A 13,715-nucleotide genomic window follows, 5' to 3' on the forward strand; every position below is an offset into this window, starting at 1 on the left:
ATAATAGGAACCCTTCCCTTTAATGAGCTAGTGAGATACACCTGCCCCCACATTCCCAACTCCTTTTGTAAGTGTCCAAATTCCTATTATTCTTCACATTTCCAGCCCAAATACTTCTGTTTTCATGAAGATAGTTATGATGTCCATGCACCCCCCACCAGTGATAGTAATATGTTCTTCCTTTGACCTCACAGCACTTTATCTCTGTTCCTACCATAAGTTAATAGACTTGGAATCAGAAGATTTGGTTTGAATTCTGCTTGATTATTTACAATCAGGATGATCCTAACAAGTAAAGTAACCATAGTAACCACCTGAACACTAGTTTTCTCATTGTTAGTCAACAGAATATATGCCCATAGAATTATTTGGAAATTCAATTTTGATAAAACAAGAAAGAAAGAACTGTGTCAACTGTAAAGCCTTATACAAAGTTACTTCTCATATATATACTTCTTTCTTTCTCATGTACAACTTTTCTTTCCCCTATTTTATTTCCTGGAAGAAAGACCACATCCAATGAATTCTTGATTCTGTCAGAGCATTCATGGATGCTTCAAAACAGCCATTTGATACAAAGTTGCAGAATGAATGAATGGTTCAATGTACCACTACATTAATCAAGGTAAGTTTCATAAAGCACAACATTCACTGCAACCTGCTAAATGTGGAAGGCCAAAATCTGACTTCGACGTCTCTCCAATCTCACTGCCTATTTTTTCCCCCATCGCTTCAGCCAACCTAGATTTACCTCTGATTCCTTAAATACACCCTATGTTTTTCTGGCTCGAGGTTTTGGGCCAAATCATCACCCCCTTTCGTGCCCTTCATCTGTTTAAACAGTATCCATCCTTAGCTCAAAATGGCTCACATGCCATTTTCTCCATGAAACTTTTCTTAATCTCACCCACTGGAAAGGACTCTTCTTATTCTGAAGTCCAGAGTATTTGTCCATCTCTCTCAGAACTCTTATCATTTGACCACATGTTATGTTCCCTTTGCATGTATTATCTCACCTAATACACTTTGATCTTATGAAGAACAGCCTTGTTTTAGTTATCTTTGTATCCTTCCAAACATGTACTAAAATGTCTTCCATATAGGTATTCTAACAACATATGTGGCTTCAAAGTCCAACTGCATGCCTCTGCTTTATAAATTGCCAAAAAAAATGACATTTTATGAAATGATCATCTATTGTTTGAAGTCGTCATTACCATCCATTCCTATCAACATCATATAGTATGAGCAGAAACATACCTTTGCCAAAATTTAAAAAGCTACAACTATATAAACAAACCACTTATAATCCAATTTCTGCAATAATTTGAATGCAGCATATTCTTATGAATCGCAATGTTATATTAAAGATGGCTTATCTGAAAAGCTAAGGTACTTAAGAGGACTTTTGGATAAGAAGAGTAAATGATACTTCAGAAAACAACCAGAAGTTAACACATGTTTAATTTACATCATTTTAATCTCTCATCACAGTAAGTATCCAAACTAACATAACAGCTACCAATAATCATCATTGCTGTTATTATCATAAAATAGATTTCATTTATAACAAGGGTACACAAGTCTCCTCTCTCAGGGATCTTTAAATCACATAATTCTTCATTGCCTGCTGTCAGTTCCTTCCTGGGCTGTTCGCAGACAAAATGCACACATAGCCCACTAACAGCTGTCCTCCAGACAAAGTGATTTCTGTGCCTTCTCACCGGGTAGGAGCCACCAGATTTCTTTTAAAAATGTATTCTTCTAGTTTCTCTATTCTCACTTATATTATTATCTCATCTTCACTATGTTATTTCTTAACTCCAGAGAATTTCTGAGTTTTGCTGTTTTGGGCTTTTTACCCCTTCTCCCTGAATGTCCCCAAATCTCTACCTACTAAAATCTTTTTTTTTTTTTCTTTATTCAGTGCCTTTAAGTGCTGGGTTAACATTAACTGACTTCTTGAGAATTACTTTTCTATCCTCACAGTAAACAATGTTGAGCTCATTTGTGTCACTACTGGCCCCTTTATGATTTGATAGGTCAGGAAGGCTTACCAAAAGCCTTGAAGATATAAACTGTGGTCTTCTGAGAAGACACCCATCAATGGTGAACCTGTTCTCATGACTTCTTCCCTTCACAAACTGACGTATACTGTTATAAATGACTCTCAACTAATGAGCGAAGCATGCCTTCACAGCTATATCAAAATCACTGGCAGGGAAAGGGGATGTACAGTTTGGAAAATTTTTTTCAATTTTATATTAAAATTGTATTTATAATGCGAAAACAATGTTTGCTTTTTTCCCAGCACAGATATGACCCCAGTAAAGAGTACCTTAAGTTGGGTAGGCCGGAGTATGAATTTAAGAGTTAAACTAATATCACTGCATACTAAACAATAAATATCACTGTGTACTACACAATAAATAGTGTGGATCTTACGGGACAGAGTACAATGAGTCAATGCTCAGCATCTTTGAACTGATTCATTTTTACTTTATATGCCAAACTTATCAGAAAATCTGGCATTATTTTGGGCTTATTCTTGGAGAAAATATTTAACTTTTTTTAAATTTACAATTAGCACAGAAGAAAAAGAGGAAGGAAGGAGGGGAGGAAGGAAAGGATGAGAGGAAAACAATGTCATTCTATGATACCAAGGATAAACTAAGCATGATTTGTGCAAGATGATGATCTGGTTTAAGAGCATGAACACAATGAATAAATGCACTCACCTCGGTTAAATGAGGATTGGGATTAAAACCACAGAGGCTACATACAGTGGTGTGACACTCAGTGCATGTGTTAAAATTGGCCTTTTCTGGAACATGCAACAGAAGTTCAGTGGTATTGCAAAGAGGACAGATGGTTTTAGGGAAGCCTTGTACTGGAGTCTGTGCTGCAGACAGAGAAGTCGAAGGATGCAGAGGTTTCCCAGCTCCTGTGTGGCTTACTGGTTTTGGAGACTGCTGAGCTGAAGGCTTTGCTGGGCCAGGCTGTTGAGGAGTGGGTTTTGCTGAACCAGGCTGCTGAGGTGAAGGCTTTGCAGAGCCAGGCTGTTGAGGAGGGGGCTTGGCCAGACCAGGCTGTTGAGTTGGGGGCTTTGCAGGGCCAGGCTGCTGAGGAGGGGGTTTTGCTGGGCCAGGCTGCTGAGGAGGGGGTTTTGCTGGGCCAGGCTGCTGAGGAGGGGGTTTTGCTGGACCAGGCGGTTGAGCTGGAGTTTTTCCTGGCCCAGGCTGCTGAGCCGGAGATTTCATGGGCCCAGCCTGCTGAGAAGGAGTTTTTGCAGGCCCAGGTGGCTGAGCTGGGGGCTGTGGCCCAGGTTGGTGAGCTTGGGATTTTGCTGGCCCTGGCTGCTGGGTTGGGGGCTTTGCTGGCCCTGGCTGCTGAGATGGAAGTTTCTCTGACCCAGCCTGTTGAGCTTGAGGCTTCGCAGGCCCAAGAGGCTGAGCTGAAGACTTGGGCCCAGGCTGCTGAGCAGCAGGCTTTGCTGTCCCTGGTGGCTGGACTGGGGGCTTTGCTATCCCTGGCTGTTGAGCTAAGGCCTTTGTTGGTCCTGGCTGCTGAGCTGAGGGCTTTGCAGACCCAGGGTGTGGTGTGGCAACTTTTTCAGGTCCAGGTTGCTGGGCTGGAGGTTTTCCAGGACTTGCTTGCTGAATAGGTGGTTTGGTTGGGCTTTGCACTGAGGGTTTAACTGATTCTCCCCTTACAGTGTCGGACTGTTTAGTCTGAGGCCTGGCTGCATCTCTCTGAAGTGGCAACTGTGCCTGGTCTATCTGAGGCGCCTGGGTAAGCCCCTGAATTGGCTTGCCTGTCCCTGGAGGTTGTGATTTCATCTTTTCTGGTTGCTGAGAAGATCCTGATTTGGGAGAGCCATCCTGCTGTGGTGGGACCCTCACAGGTCCCTGCTGCTTTGGACCCGGCTTAGGTGACTGTTGTGATGGAGGCTTTGCGATTCCTTCAGGTTTGCCTTGTTCTTTCTGAGCTACTTTTTGTTTCTTGGCAGTTTCTTCCTGGGATGCATCAGAGTCTGATATCAAATCAAAAGGATTGAATTTATTTACAACAGAGGAGACAGCACTTAAAGGGTTAACCTCTGAGAGGAAGCCAGGCATCATACTAGACTTGTGCTCTTCCTTTAAATCAGTTCTGGACTTTGATTCTTTCAAGCTAATAGTGGAAGGACTCCTTCCAGGCGACTTCTGCTCTGACTTCAAAGTGTCTGTAGTTCTACTTTTACTGAGACCAGGCTGAGCTGAACGCCCAGGGTCCGGCGGTTTTCCGGGTTGCTTTGGAGGATGACTACTCTCCAACTCTTGCTTCCTAGAAGAATGAAACGAAAAGAAGTAAAAATAATGGAAAGTATCCCAACTCAAAATAATATTAACGAGCCATTACTTTCTTAGAGCCTCAAAATTAGGCATGTATAGATATAACTAGAACACATTTTTGCAGCATCCTGTAAATGATCATAAAATCTTTTAAGTCTTTATGTGGATAGAGATTTTCAACAAGGTATACAAAAGGGGTAAAAATCAATACTTGTTACTGTAAGATATCTAGTTAGACATTACTTATAATAGTTTACATTTACACTTAATAGAATTTGGCCATCTTTAAAACCTTATTAAATATATCAACTCAATAAACCAATGCAGGGCCATGTTCTAGTATGTTCATGTTTGAAGAATGTTATTCTTCCAAATACTAGCAGCACCAAGAATTAAGAATATTCATTTTAAAATGTGGGAGCTTGTTGCAACTGTTTTTGTTTTACTTGATAACAAGAAGTTACATTAGTAACATATGGCACATGACGACATCGGGGAACTTTTTAGTAAAAGAGGTTACGTGATGCATTTCCAGGGACCCTGAGAAAGCTGATAATCTATTCAACTTTATTCTGTTGGAAAAGATATTATCCCTCAAATATTATCCTTATTTAACTTTATAAAATGAGAAGTCCTACTTCAATTAGAAATTTTTGAGAAACAATTCCGTATTTCTTATAGAAGAAAAATGTTATGTCATTTAATTATTTTTCCAATAACTAATTATTAATCTGAGATCTCTATGCAAAATAATGATAGATGTTTAAAGAAGCTTGAGATACAGCGGGTATAGTTAGCAACAAGCTGGTTATGAACCCACTTTCAAAAGTACTGTTACTTTTCTCAGAAAAAGATACGTAATAATCTCTTAATGTTTTCTATAACATTTACTATTGCCACTGTTAGATTATTAGTAATATTATTTATTATTGACAAAGATTTAAGAACATAACTAATTTACGAATCTTCTTTTAATTCATAGACAAATACACACAATGGATTTTTTTTAAATAGTTTTGGAAACATAATCACTTTGAAATAACTATGGTTAAATAATTAAAATAGTTGATTTTGTATACTTTTAACCAAAAATCAAATACATTACTTTTTTAAATAAGCCATTCTTTACTGATAAAGTTGTAACTAATAAGAATAGGCTCTATTAGGATTACATAACAATAAAATTATGAGTATTTCATTTGATACATGAAGCTTTTTAACTTTGGAAAAAGACATCTCTTTTTCATTAAAAGAAGAAAAAGAAACAGAGTTATTCAGTAGCACTTAAAAGATGAGATGATCACAATAAAGTTCTACAAGTTTTAATTTGTATTGTGAAGATTTACCTAATGGGCCAGATTATAAACTTTTAATTTCAAATTATTTAGTACTTAATATGAAGTTTTTGAAATTCCCCAAATGGCACAGAAACTTGAGACAGATCAAGTTATAAGATACTGTAGAAAGAAATACAGAAGTATTACTTCTAAATAGCAAAAAATAAGAAGGAAATAATCTATAAAAGCCACCATATGCAAAAAGTGATTTTCTAATAAAAGTTGAATAAATAGAATTCTTAGTTTTGGCAATTTCCTCCAGGAAAAAAAGTTACAAAAACTTTAGATAACTTAAGCAAGGAACTAAAATTATTACCCTAATTAATTACAACGGTTCTAAGGTATCTTTTAAAATACTATGTATTTCCATTTGGAGAAAATAATTTTGAATGTTTCTTTACAGGCCACTCTGTGTTCCCTTACACAGGAAGGTAGAAGAGCTATAGTAAACAACCTAAAATAGATTATTTTCAAAAATTTCAGTTTAGATCTTCACATTATTCTAGAAATGTTCTACATTCAATTGATAAAATCTACCACTCTCGTGAAGGGCATATGCTTAGGAACTTCATTACAGAAATTCCTACCTCATAAGTAATTATTTAGGTATATTATTGAATTGGCTCCCTAGTAGAGTCCTAGAGACCTATATTTAAAGAGCACAAAAAAAGAAATCTATTCTTAATTTACTAAATTGTCCTCTCTTGAAAATACTATTAAACTTAATCATTGTTTTGTGTTGTTGCACGTCATCCAACATATGTACAAAACAAAAAAATAAACTTTGTGAATACCAAATATTTGTAATATCAACACTAAAATTTAAAGCAAGCTGCTTACGGCAGAAATTATCATTGCATGTACCTCCGAAAATATGTTATATAAGAAAATCCCCATGAGAAAACTGATAACAGCTATAAAGAATGCCCCACAATTTAAGCTAACTTCAGCTACTCGAATTATAGAAGTAAACATCAAATATGGATGTGAGAAATAGAAAATCACTAAAAGAATATACAGACTTAATACTGAACAAAAATATAAAGATGTCTCAGGTAACTGTGGTCTTCTGGTGAATTTTTGTTTGGTATAACAGTTGCTCTGTCAAAAAGAAAAACAACTAAAATGCAATCTGTGTCTTGTATACTATATGGTGACCTCCTAGAGAAAGTGTTTCACTCATCTTTGCATCACTAGAACCAAACCTGTTAACTAGAGCGTTAGTGTCTCATGAATGAATGAATGAATGAACGAATGAATAAATAGGTGGATGACAATGAATAAAGGAATCAATGAATGAATCAGGTTTTTGTTTTATGCTAGATTATGTTTCTTGAATTCTTTTCAAATTCTTCATGGTCGTTCTGAGGTATAAATGGAAACATTCCACATGCATTTAGAACCTGGAGTTGGCCTGCTACTCTAGGAAGAAAAACGGTTGTGGAATTGTCTACCGTTAGGATAGGCCCAAAGGAATACTAAAGAAAATAATGGATTTAGTCAGAATTCCTATAAAATATTCTACCAATCAGAAGCATTTTTCAGTAAAGCCCTTCTCACATCTGTAGCTGTGCACAGAATGAGCAGAGACCAAGTGATAAAATTGCCTTTTTCTGGGTCTTCAATTAATCCAAAATCCAGAAGCATTTTGTTTGTAACCTGTAACTTCGTTTTGTACAACCTCCTTTTTCATTACTACTGTCATCCCCAGATTAGAATTTTTCTTTCATAGATTAGCAGAAAAAAATATTTCAGGGGCACCTGGGTGGCTCAGTTGGTTAAGCGACTGCCTTCAGCTCAGGTCATGATCCTGGAGTCCCAGGATCGAGTCCCGCGTCGGGCTCCCTGCTCAGCGGGGAGTCTGCTTCTCCCTCTGACCCTCTTCCCTCTCGTGCTCTCTATCTCTCATTCTCTCTCTCTCAAATGAATAAATAAAATCTTTAAAAAAATAAAATAAAATAAAGAAAAAAATATTTTAGCTACAAATGAGGTAAACATAAATTCATGGATACAAATGTAAAAGCAGTTGGAATGCTAAAAAAATTTTTAATGGAGCACAACAGGCAATGACACTTGACGGTGCTGAGTCACATAAAATTTTTTGATATTAGAAATATAAGCAACTTTGGGGATAGCTATTCATTTTTATACTGTAGAGGACACTAGGGCTTAAAGAGGCTAAGTGATTAATCCAAGGTTATAAAACTAGTTAGTCACTGACATCTGGTATCCAGACTTCTGGTGGGGGTGGGGAAGGGAGTGGAAGTTCCACTACATGGCACTGACTTTTCCATATATATAAAAAATATATATACAGATACATCAAAATAACTTACAACAGTGATGAACTCAACATACAATTTGTCTGGAGCCACCAGTGCCAGTGCCATCCACTGCTGATATTGAGATCACTACTTCTGATATTTATAGAGTCCCTTCAAGTTAAAATTCAAGCAAAAATATCCCTGTCAATTTGTAACTGATCCTCACAATGACTCTACAAGATAAGTAAGACAAGTGTCATATGCCTTATTTGGGGGCAAGGAAACTGAGGCAGCTAGGCTGAGAAGCATACATAATTTGTCATGAGTCTGTTAAAATTAATAGGACAAGAACCTAGGTCTCTGGGCTCTCAACCCTTATTCAAAAACAAACAAAACAAAACCACCATCTCTAATTGACACACTTAACCTCTTCAGACTTTAAATAATTTGGATATACTTTCTTATATATACTTAAGTTGGTGTGCTTCTAAAAATCTAAATGATAAACCAAGTCTTTCTTTGGTTATCACATCCAAGGATAATAACGTTCTAAAAATTATGTACATTCTACAAAAATCTTCCACTAAAATATAAGAAGGTCTCAAAAATCAGAAATATATTGTTTATACAGGCAGATGAAGCTTTCACCAATAACTGCTGAGGCCACAGATAATCTGTTAATAAAAATTCTACTATAACAAAATGATCAGTGCAGAATCTGACATAAGCACAGCATAAAACCAGTTTAATAGGCTGAAATCGTTATTTTTCAGCCACCCCCTGAATAGAAGAAAAGTTAAGAATGCAGAAATAAAAGCTCACATTTTTTTCTTGGTCTGTGTAACCAGCACGCTAAACCTGTTGCATGTACCTCTTAGGAAAAACTGTGAAAGAGCCGGAATACATTTCTAAAAGGCTAATAAAAGTATTGTACCTCGTTTTTACCCTATGAAAATCTAATATATGAATGTTCAACATTTTTTCCAAGTCAGGTTTTCATCAGTAGAGAAAAATGGTGCATATCATAAGCTTTAGTACTTAAGGTAATGGATAAAAAAGACTTTATACCAAAGAAATAGCCCCATATATTACTAGTTGAAAAACACATTTAACATAAAGGAGCAAGTTTTTACTAACAGTAGTGGCTTCGTTTCAAGAACATAGGGTTTTTAGCTGATATATTCTAAGCATTTAAGATTTTATGTTAAAAATATTGCAACTATCCGTTACACTTCTCCTATGTTAAATTAAAATAATTATTTTACAAAATTATACGCATATACTTATATGATAGTTCCTAAGTTAAAATACTTTTATGAAGTAAGGGTTAAGAATCTACACCTACAATATGCAGATCTTTCATATTTCCAATATCTCAAATGAAAATTGTAGCTCTCTCTTCAATTATCATAAAGCAGGAATGGTTTCAGGACAACGGACAGAGAACTGTACTCTAAGGGAGGGTGTAAAGTTAAAGGGTTTGTTTACAATAATAAAGGCAAGGCAGGCACAGTGATTATACCCTCTTACTGCTCTAATGAGAAAACAACTAATTTATTAGATGAAGGAAAATGGACAGCTAGAGAGGGAAATTAATACGTTAATATTACAGAATAGCTCTTAATTGCCTGTGCAAGTTGTCACTGATTTGCTTTGTCTTAAAATGTACTGGAAACTAATCTTAAGGTAACACAAATTCACATGTTTTTCCACCAACTAAGATACTTTTGCATATAAAAGAACAATAGTTTAAAAAATAGCATATACTGATTCAGAAATACATGTACAGCACCTGGTCTGCTGCGACCAAACCATCTGTTTAATGCCACAACATATTTTAGGGTCCTTCACTGACTCCGAAAGGTGTATTCAATCTATACCTTCTACCTAAACAGCTCCTGTTCTCCTCTGGGGGTGGGGTGGGAAGGAAGGACAAATCACCTCCGGGGGAATTAAAGGTATTATTACAGAAATATTTCAGACATCATTCACAGAGAAATAGATGCCTAAATGACTGAGGAGGTTTAAACAGAGACAGGTGAACACCCAGTTCTATCCATTTCCCAACACGTCCGTTTTCTATTAACGGAAGACTTCCAGATTAGTAAAACACTGGAGGGCGTCTCTCCACGCCATCCTAGAGGGAAAAGGTTCCAAAAGGCCAAAAATCACAACCTAAAATCACAGTTCCAAGAATGCAACCCTTGACTATCCCACCAGAAACTCTACAATGCATCATTTTTATTCTGCCCATCAAAAGGCTTATGATCTCTTTATCGTCACCCCATTAGGGAGAATAAAATGAACAGAAGCGACATATATGTACTGCCGTGCTGGCACATACGGGCTGACACATATGTGCACGGGAAGCTGTACATATATGCCCGGACATATACATCATGCTGTGCGTGCCTGTGCATGGAAGGCGGCTCCGCAGCGGCCGGGGGGACGCTTCCCTTGGGCAGCCCCTGCGCCCTTGACATGACAGCGGCGATCTGTCTCCTCTCCTCTTCGCTCAGCTGGCTCAGATCCGCCTCCATGCCGGCCGGGATCACGGTGTGCAAGGAGCTCCCCGCCCCGCCAGCCCCTCCTCCGGCTGCTGCCGCCGCCGCCGCCGCCGCCAGCCCTTCTGGGAGCCCTTCCCCTTCCAAGCTGGCCTCGTTGCCCATGGCTCAGGGGGACTCGGGGCCGCCACGCTCCCTCCTTGCGCTGCGTCCCCGTCGGGAACCCCGCGGCCCGAGGAGCAACCGGAGCCGGGGTCCGCCGTGGGGCGTGCAAGCGGCGGAGTCCCAGGGCTCGGGACCCGGCACCGCTGCCCGGAACGCCAGGCGGGTGTTAGTCCCGCTCACAGGTGACGCCCGCAGCCGGTGCCTCCTCCATGTTGGACAACTCCCCGAAGCCGCCTCAGCGCCCCGAGCCGGGGAGAAGCACGTCTGAGCTGTGCCAGCCGGGCGCCGTCCGCCCCTCCCACCGCGCCCCGCCTCCTCGCCCGCGCCCTCGCAGTGCGCATGCCTGTCTCGGAACAGGTGATGGCCGCGCCCGCGCCTATCCCGCGCTGCGTCGCTCTGTATCCTTCCTCACTCTCAGCACCGATTTAAAGGAGCCTGGGGAGAGCGCCCCTGAAAACCGGGACAAAACAGCCGGCGTTTCTTTCAGGCATATTTCAGGATGCCTCAACCTGAGTTTTGGCGAACTACATTCAAGAGGCGGGGAGGGGCTGGAGGGGCACTAGCTGTTCCCTTGTTTGGATTCATGGGATCTGTAGTTTCAATTTTTTTTCTTTTTCTTTTTTTTTTTTTTTTTTAAGGAAGGCTTTTTAAAGATTTTAGGAATGGATTCGGGTAACTGGAGATTAACCTATGATACCTTTGGGACAAATTCTCCCAAAGGAGCTAAAACTGGAGCTTTTTATTTAGGACTTTTCCAGAATAATTACATTAAAATCTTAGATACAGCATCAGTAAGGTGGTAAAGTTTTTGAATGCTTGTCACTGTATTGTTCCCTAAAGGGACGACACAAAAGTAGAGGATTATGGGAAATTGTACATGGGATACTGTAGTAAGATTCAAATTGTAGAATATTAAAATGTTAAAGTGGTGTGAAATTTTGAAAATATGAATTCAGTACCTTTTTTTCAGTTCTTTGCTCCACAAATGTGGAGAGAACCCCGAAAGTTAAATTAATTTATATAGAGGCACATAGCTGGTTAGCAGCAGAAGTATCACTAATTAACCGTTCTTACAGACCCATTTACCATCCATTCCCAAACACACAAACTCTTCTTGCTACTACATTTCCTAGAAGGGAATGTTTTAGTTCAGCACTGGATATGCAGCCCAAGTTTTACTCTCCACCTTGGCTAACTAAATGGACCTAATGTCCCAATTGTTGAGGTTAAAGAAAATCAAAAGCTAACTATTGGGAATGAATAAATACACAGAAATGAATAAGTTGCTCAGAAAGTGTCCAAGGTTTTCCAATAATCGTTATAATAGTTTGATATTTTGCATTCCACTTGTATCAAAACTAAAAAATGGCACAGTTATAACAATGTGGTATGTGCTGCTTCTAAAGATGTCTAGTCATTAGATGAAGTATCATTACCTGTTGGTTCCTACAAAAACTTTGCATAAACTTTGATTCTCTCATAACATACTGAGATACGATTTCCAAAGTCAAAACTGTGAAGAGTCATACATTATTTTTAAATAAACAGCATGCTTTCACCTCACACAAACCAAAGACAGGAGGCAACCTGACATTCTGATGGCCACACCTGGAGACAAAAACACAATCATCATACCTCCTGGAAATAAGTTTGCTTCAAAAAAGGAGATAATTGGTACATAATCCTGAATCTCTGGCAAAATGAGTAATTGCTCCAACGCCTACAGAGCCCTAAGGCTCACTAAGGCTAGGTGGAGGTGGGGAAGAAGAAGATTCATGTGCTGATTATTTTCTCATAGTATGCTCAAGTGTTGTGAGAATAAAATACATTCGATAAGTTTACATTCACAAGCCACAAGCTTAAAGAAATGATAAGATGAACACTCTTTCAAAGTCTAGCCTCAGAATAATGATTAAACTAGAAAACAGATTGTTAACTCTATATTCTCTCCCATTATGGATGGAAAGGAGCCTCTAAAGTAATAAGAAATAAGAAGTGATAATCAATTATGCCAAGTAATGCGCATAGACTAAACAAAAAGCAATAATTTGTAAGATGGGACTATTATAGCCCATTGTGAAAACATGTGAATTCACCTTCTCCTTTCCTCCTGTCCCAGGAGCAAATGTCATCAGAAAACAGGAAAATGAGATGTATGAGAGAAAGAGTAAATGGACTGTGAAAACAAGTGGGAAACATTTTGGTTGTTGAGGTTTTAAAATGATTTTGCCTTTAGGACCTTTATACCTGTGAGTTTCGAAAAATATTTCTTTTTTTCAGTCTTCCATTTGGGCTTAACTGTTGCTTATGCCTGGGAGGTGTTTCTGATACAAAGAAAAACACTAGAGCAGAAACCAGGTGTATTACTCGAGTTTGAATTCTCAGAATTCTGAGGGTACAAGGATGAGAAGTTAAATGTTGTAGATAAAATTTATCTATACATTCTCTCCTTGCTTACCTAGAGAAATATCACAATTAGTTTCATTCTGCAAATTCACTAATGGTGCTGTATTCAAAATCTTTGTTGCCCCCTATTCATTATACCTACTGTAATGATCATTTATTTGAATTTAGATTTAATTTAACAAGCTGATAGTTCAGCTCCAATTCACTCAGCCTGATAGGTAGGCCATGAAATTAATTAATTTATGAAAACTTGCACTGTTATATACCATGATGTCTTTCTGAAATGACTTCTCAACTCTGGAAAACCAAATCTTTTCCGTTGTTTACTTTTTGTCTCACTTTCCCATATAGTTTCTATTTTAGTAGATTAGAACCCATCTAAATGTGATAATTAACAATTAAATATGACAAGATAATGAGTCCTTGGAATGAAATTGCCCAGTCTACCCATGTCCTTGTAGATACCACTCAACCTAGGATAAAACCAAATAGACCATCCTGTGTGTCACATGTTCATACTTGAATAAATTCAGGCTTTGCAAAAATTAAAGTTAGAATAGTCTTCATCCATATAGAAGAACGTGTAGTCTCACTGGTTTTTAAAAACCTACAATTAAATAATCTTCATATAATTAAGACTTTTAATTAAAAATAACATATTTGTTAAACTCTAGTAAGCAGTTATCTGAATAGTGGCTTATTTAT

The 13,715-nt window shown here is 38.3% G+C and overlaps 1 protein-coding gene across 4 annotated transcripts in view; it reads right to left on the minus strand.

Annotated features, from left to right (window-relative positions):
• The window catches only part of PCLO (piccolo presynaptic cytomatrix protein), a 391,986-nt gene extending 381,115 nt beyond the window's left edge, over positions 1 to 10,871 (minus strand). For all 4 annotated transcript variants that reach the window (XM_035723252.1, XM_035723251.1, XM_035723250.1 and 1 more), the window contains exons 1-2: positions 10,348 to 10,871; positions 2,739 to 4,326 (exon numbers count right to left, since the gene is read on the minus strand). In XM_035723252.1, coding sequence (XP_035579145.1) covers positions 2,739 to 4,326; positions 10,348 to 10,604 — 1,845 coding nt within the window. In that variant the 5' untranslated portion in view covers positions 10,605 to 10,871. The remainder of the gene's footprint in view (positions 1 to 2,738; positions 4,327 to 10,347) is intronic.
• Positions 10,872 to 13,715: the final 2,844 nt, after the last annotated feature.

This window comes from Zalophus californianus, chromosome 12 (genome assembly GCF_009762305.2).
Source record: "Zalophus californianus isolate mZalCal1 chromosome 12, mZalCal1.pri.v2, whole genome shotgun sequence".
NCBI lineage: Eukaryota > Metazoa > Chordata > Mammalia > Carnivora > Otariidae > Zalophus > Zalophus californianus.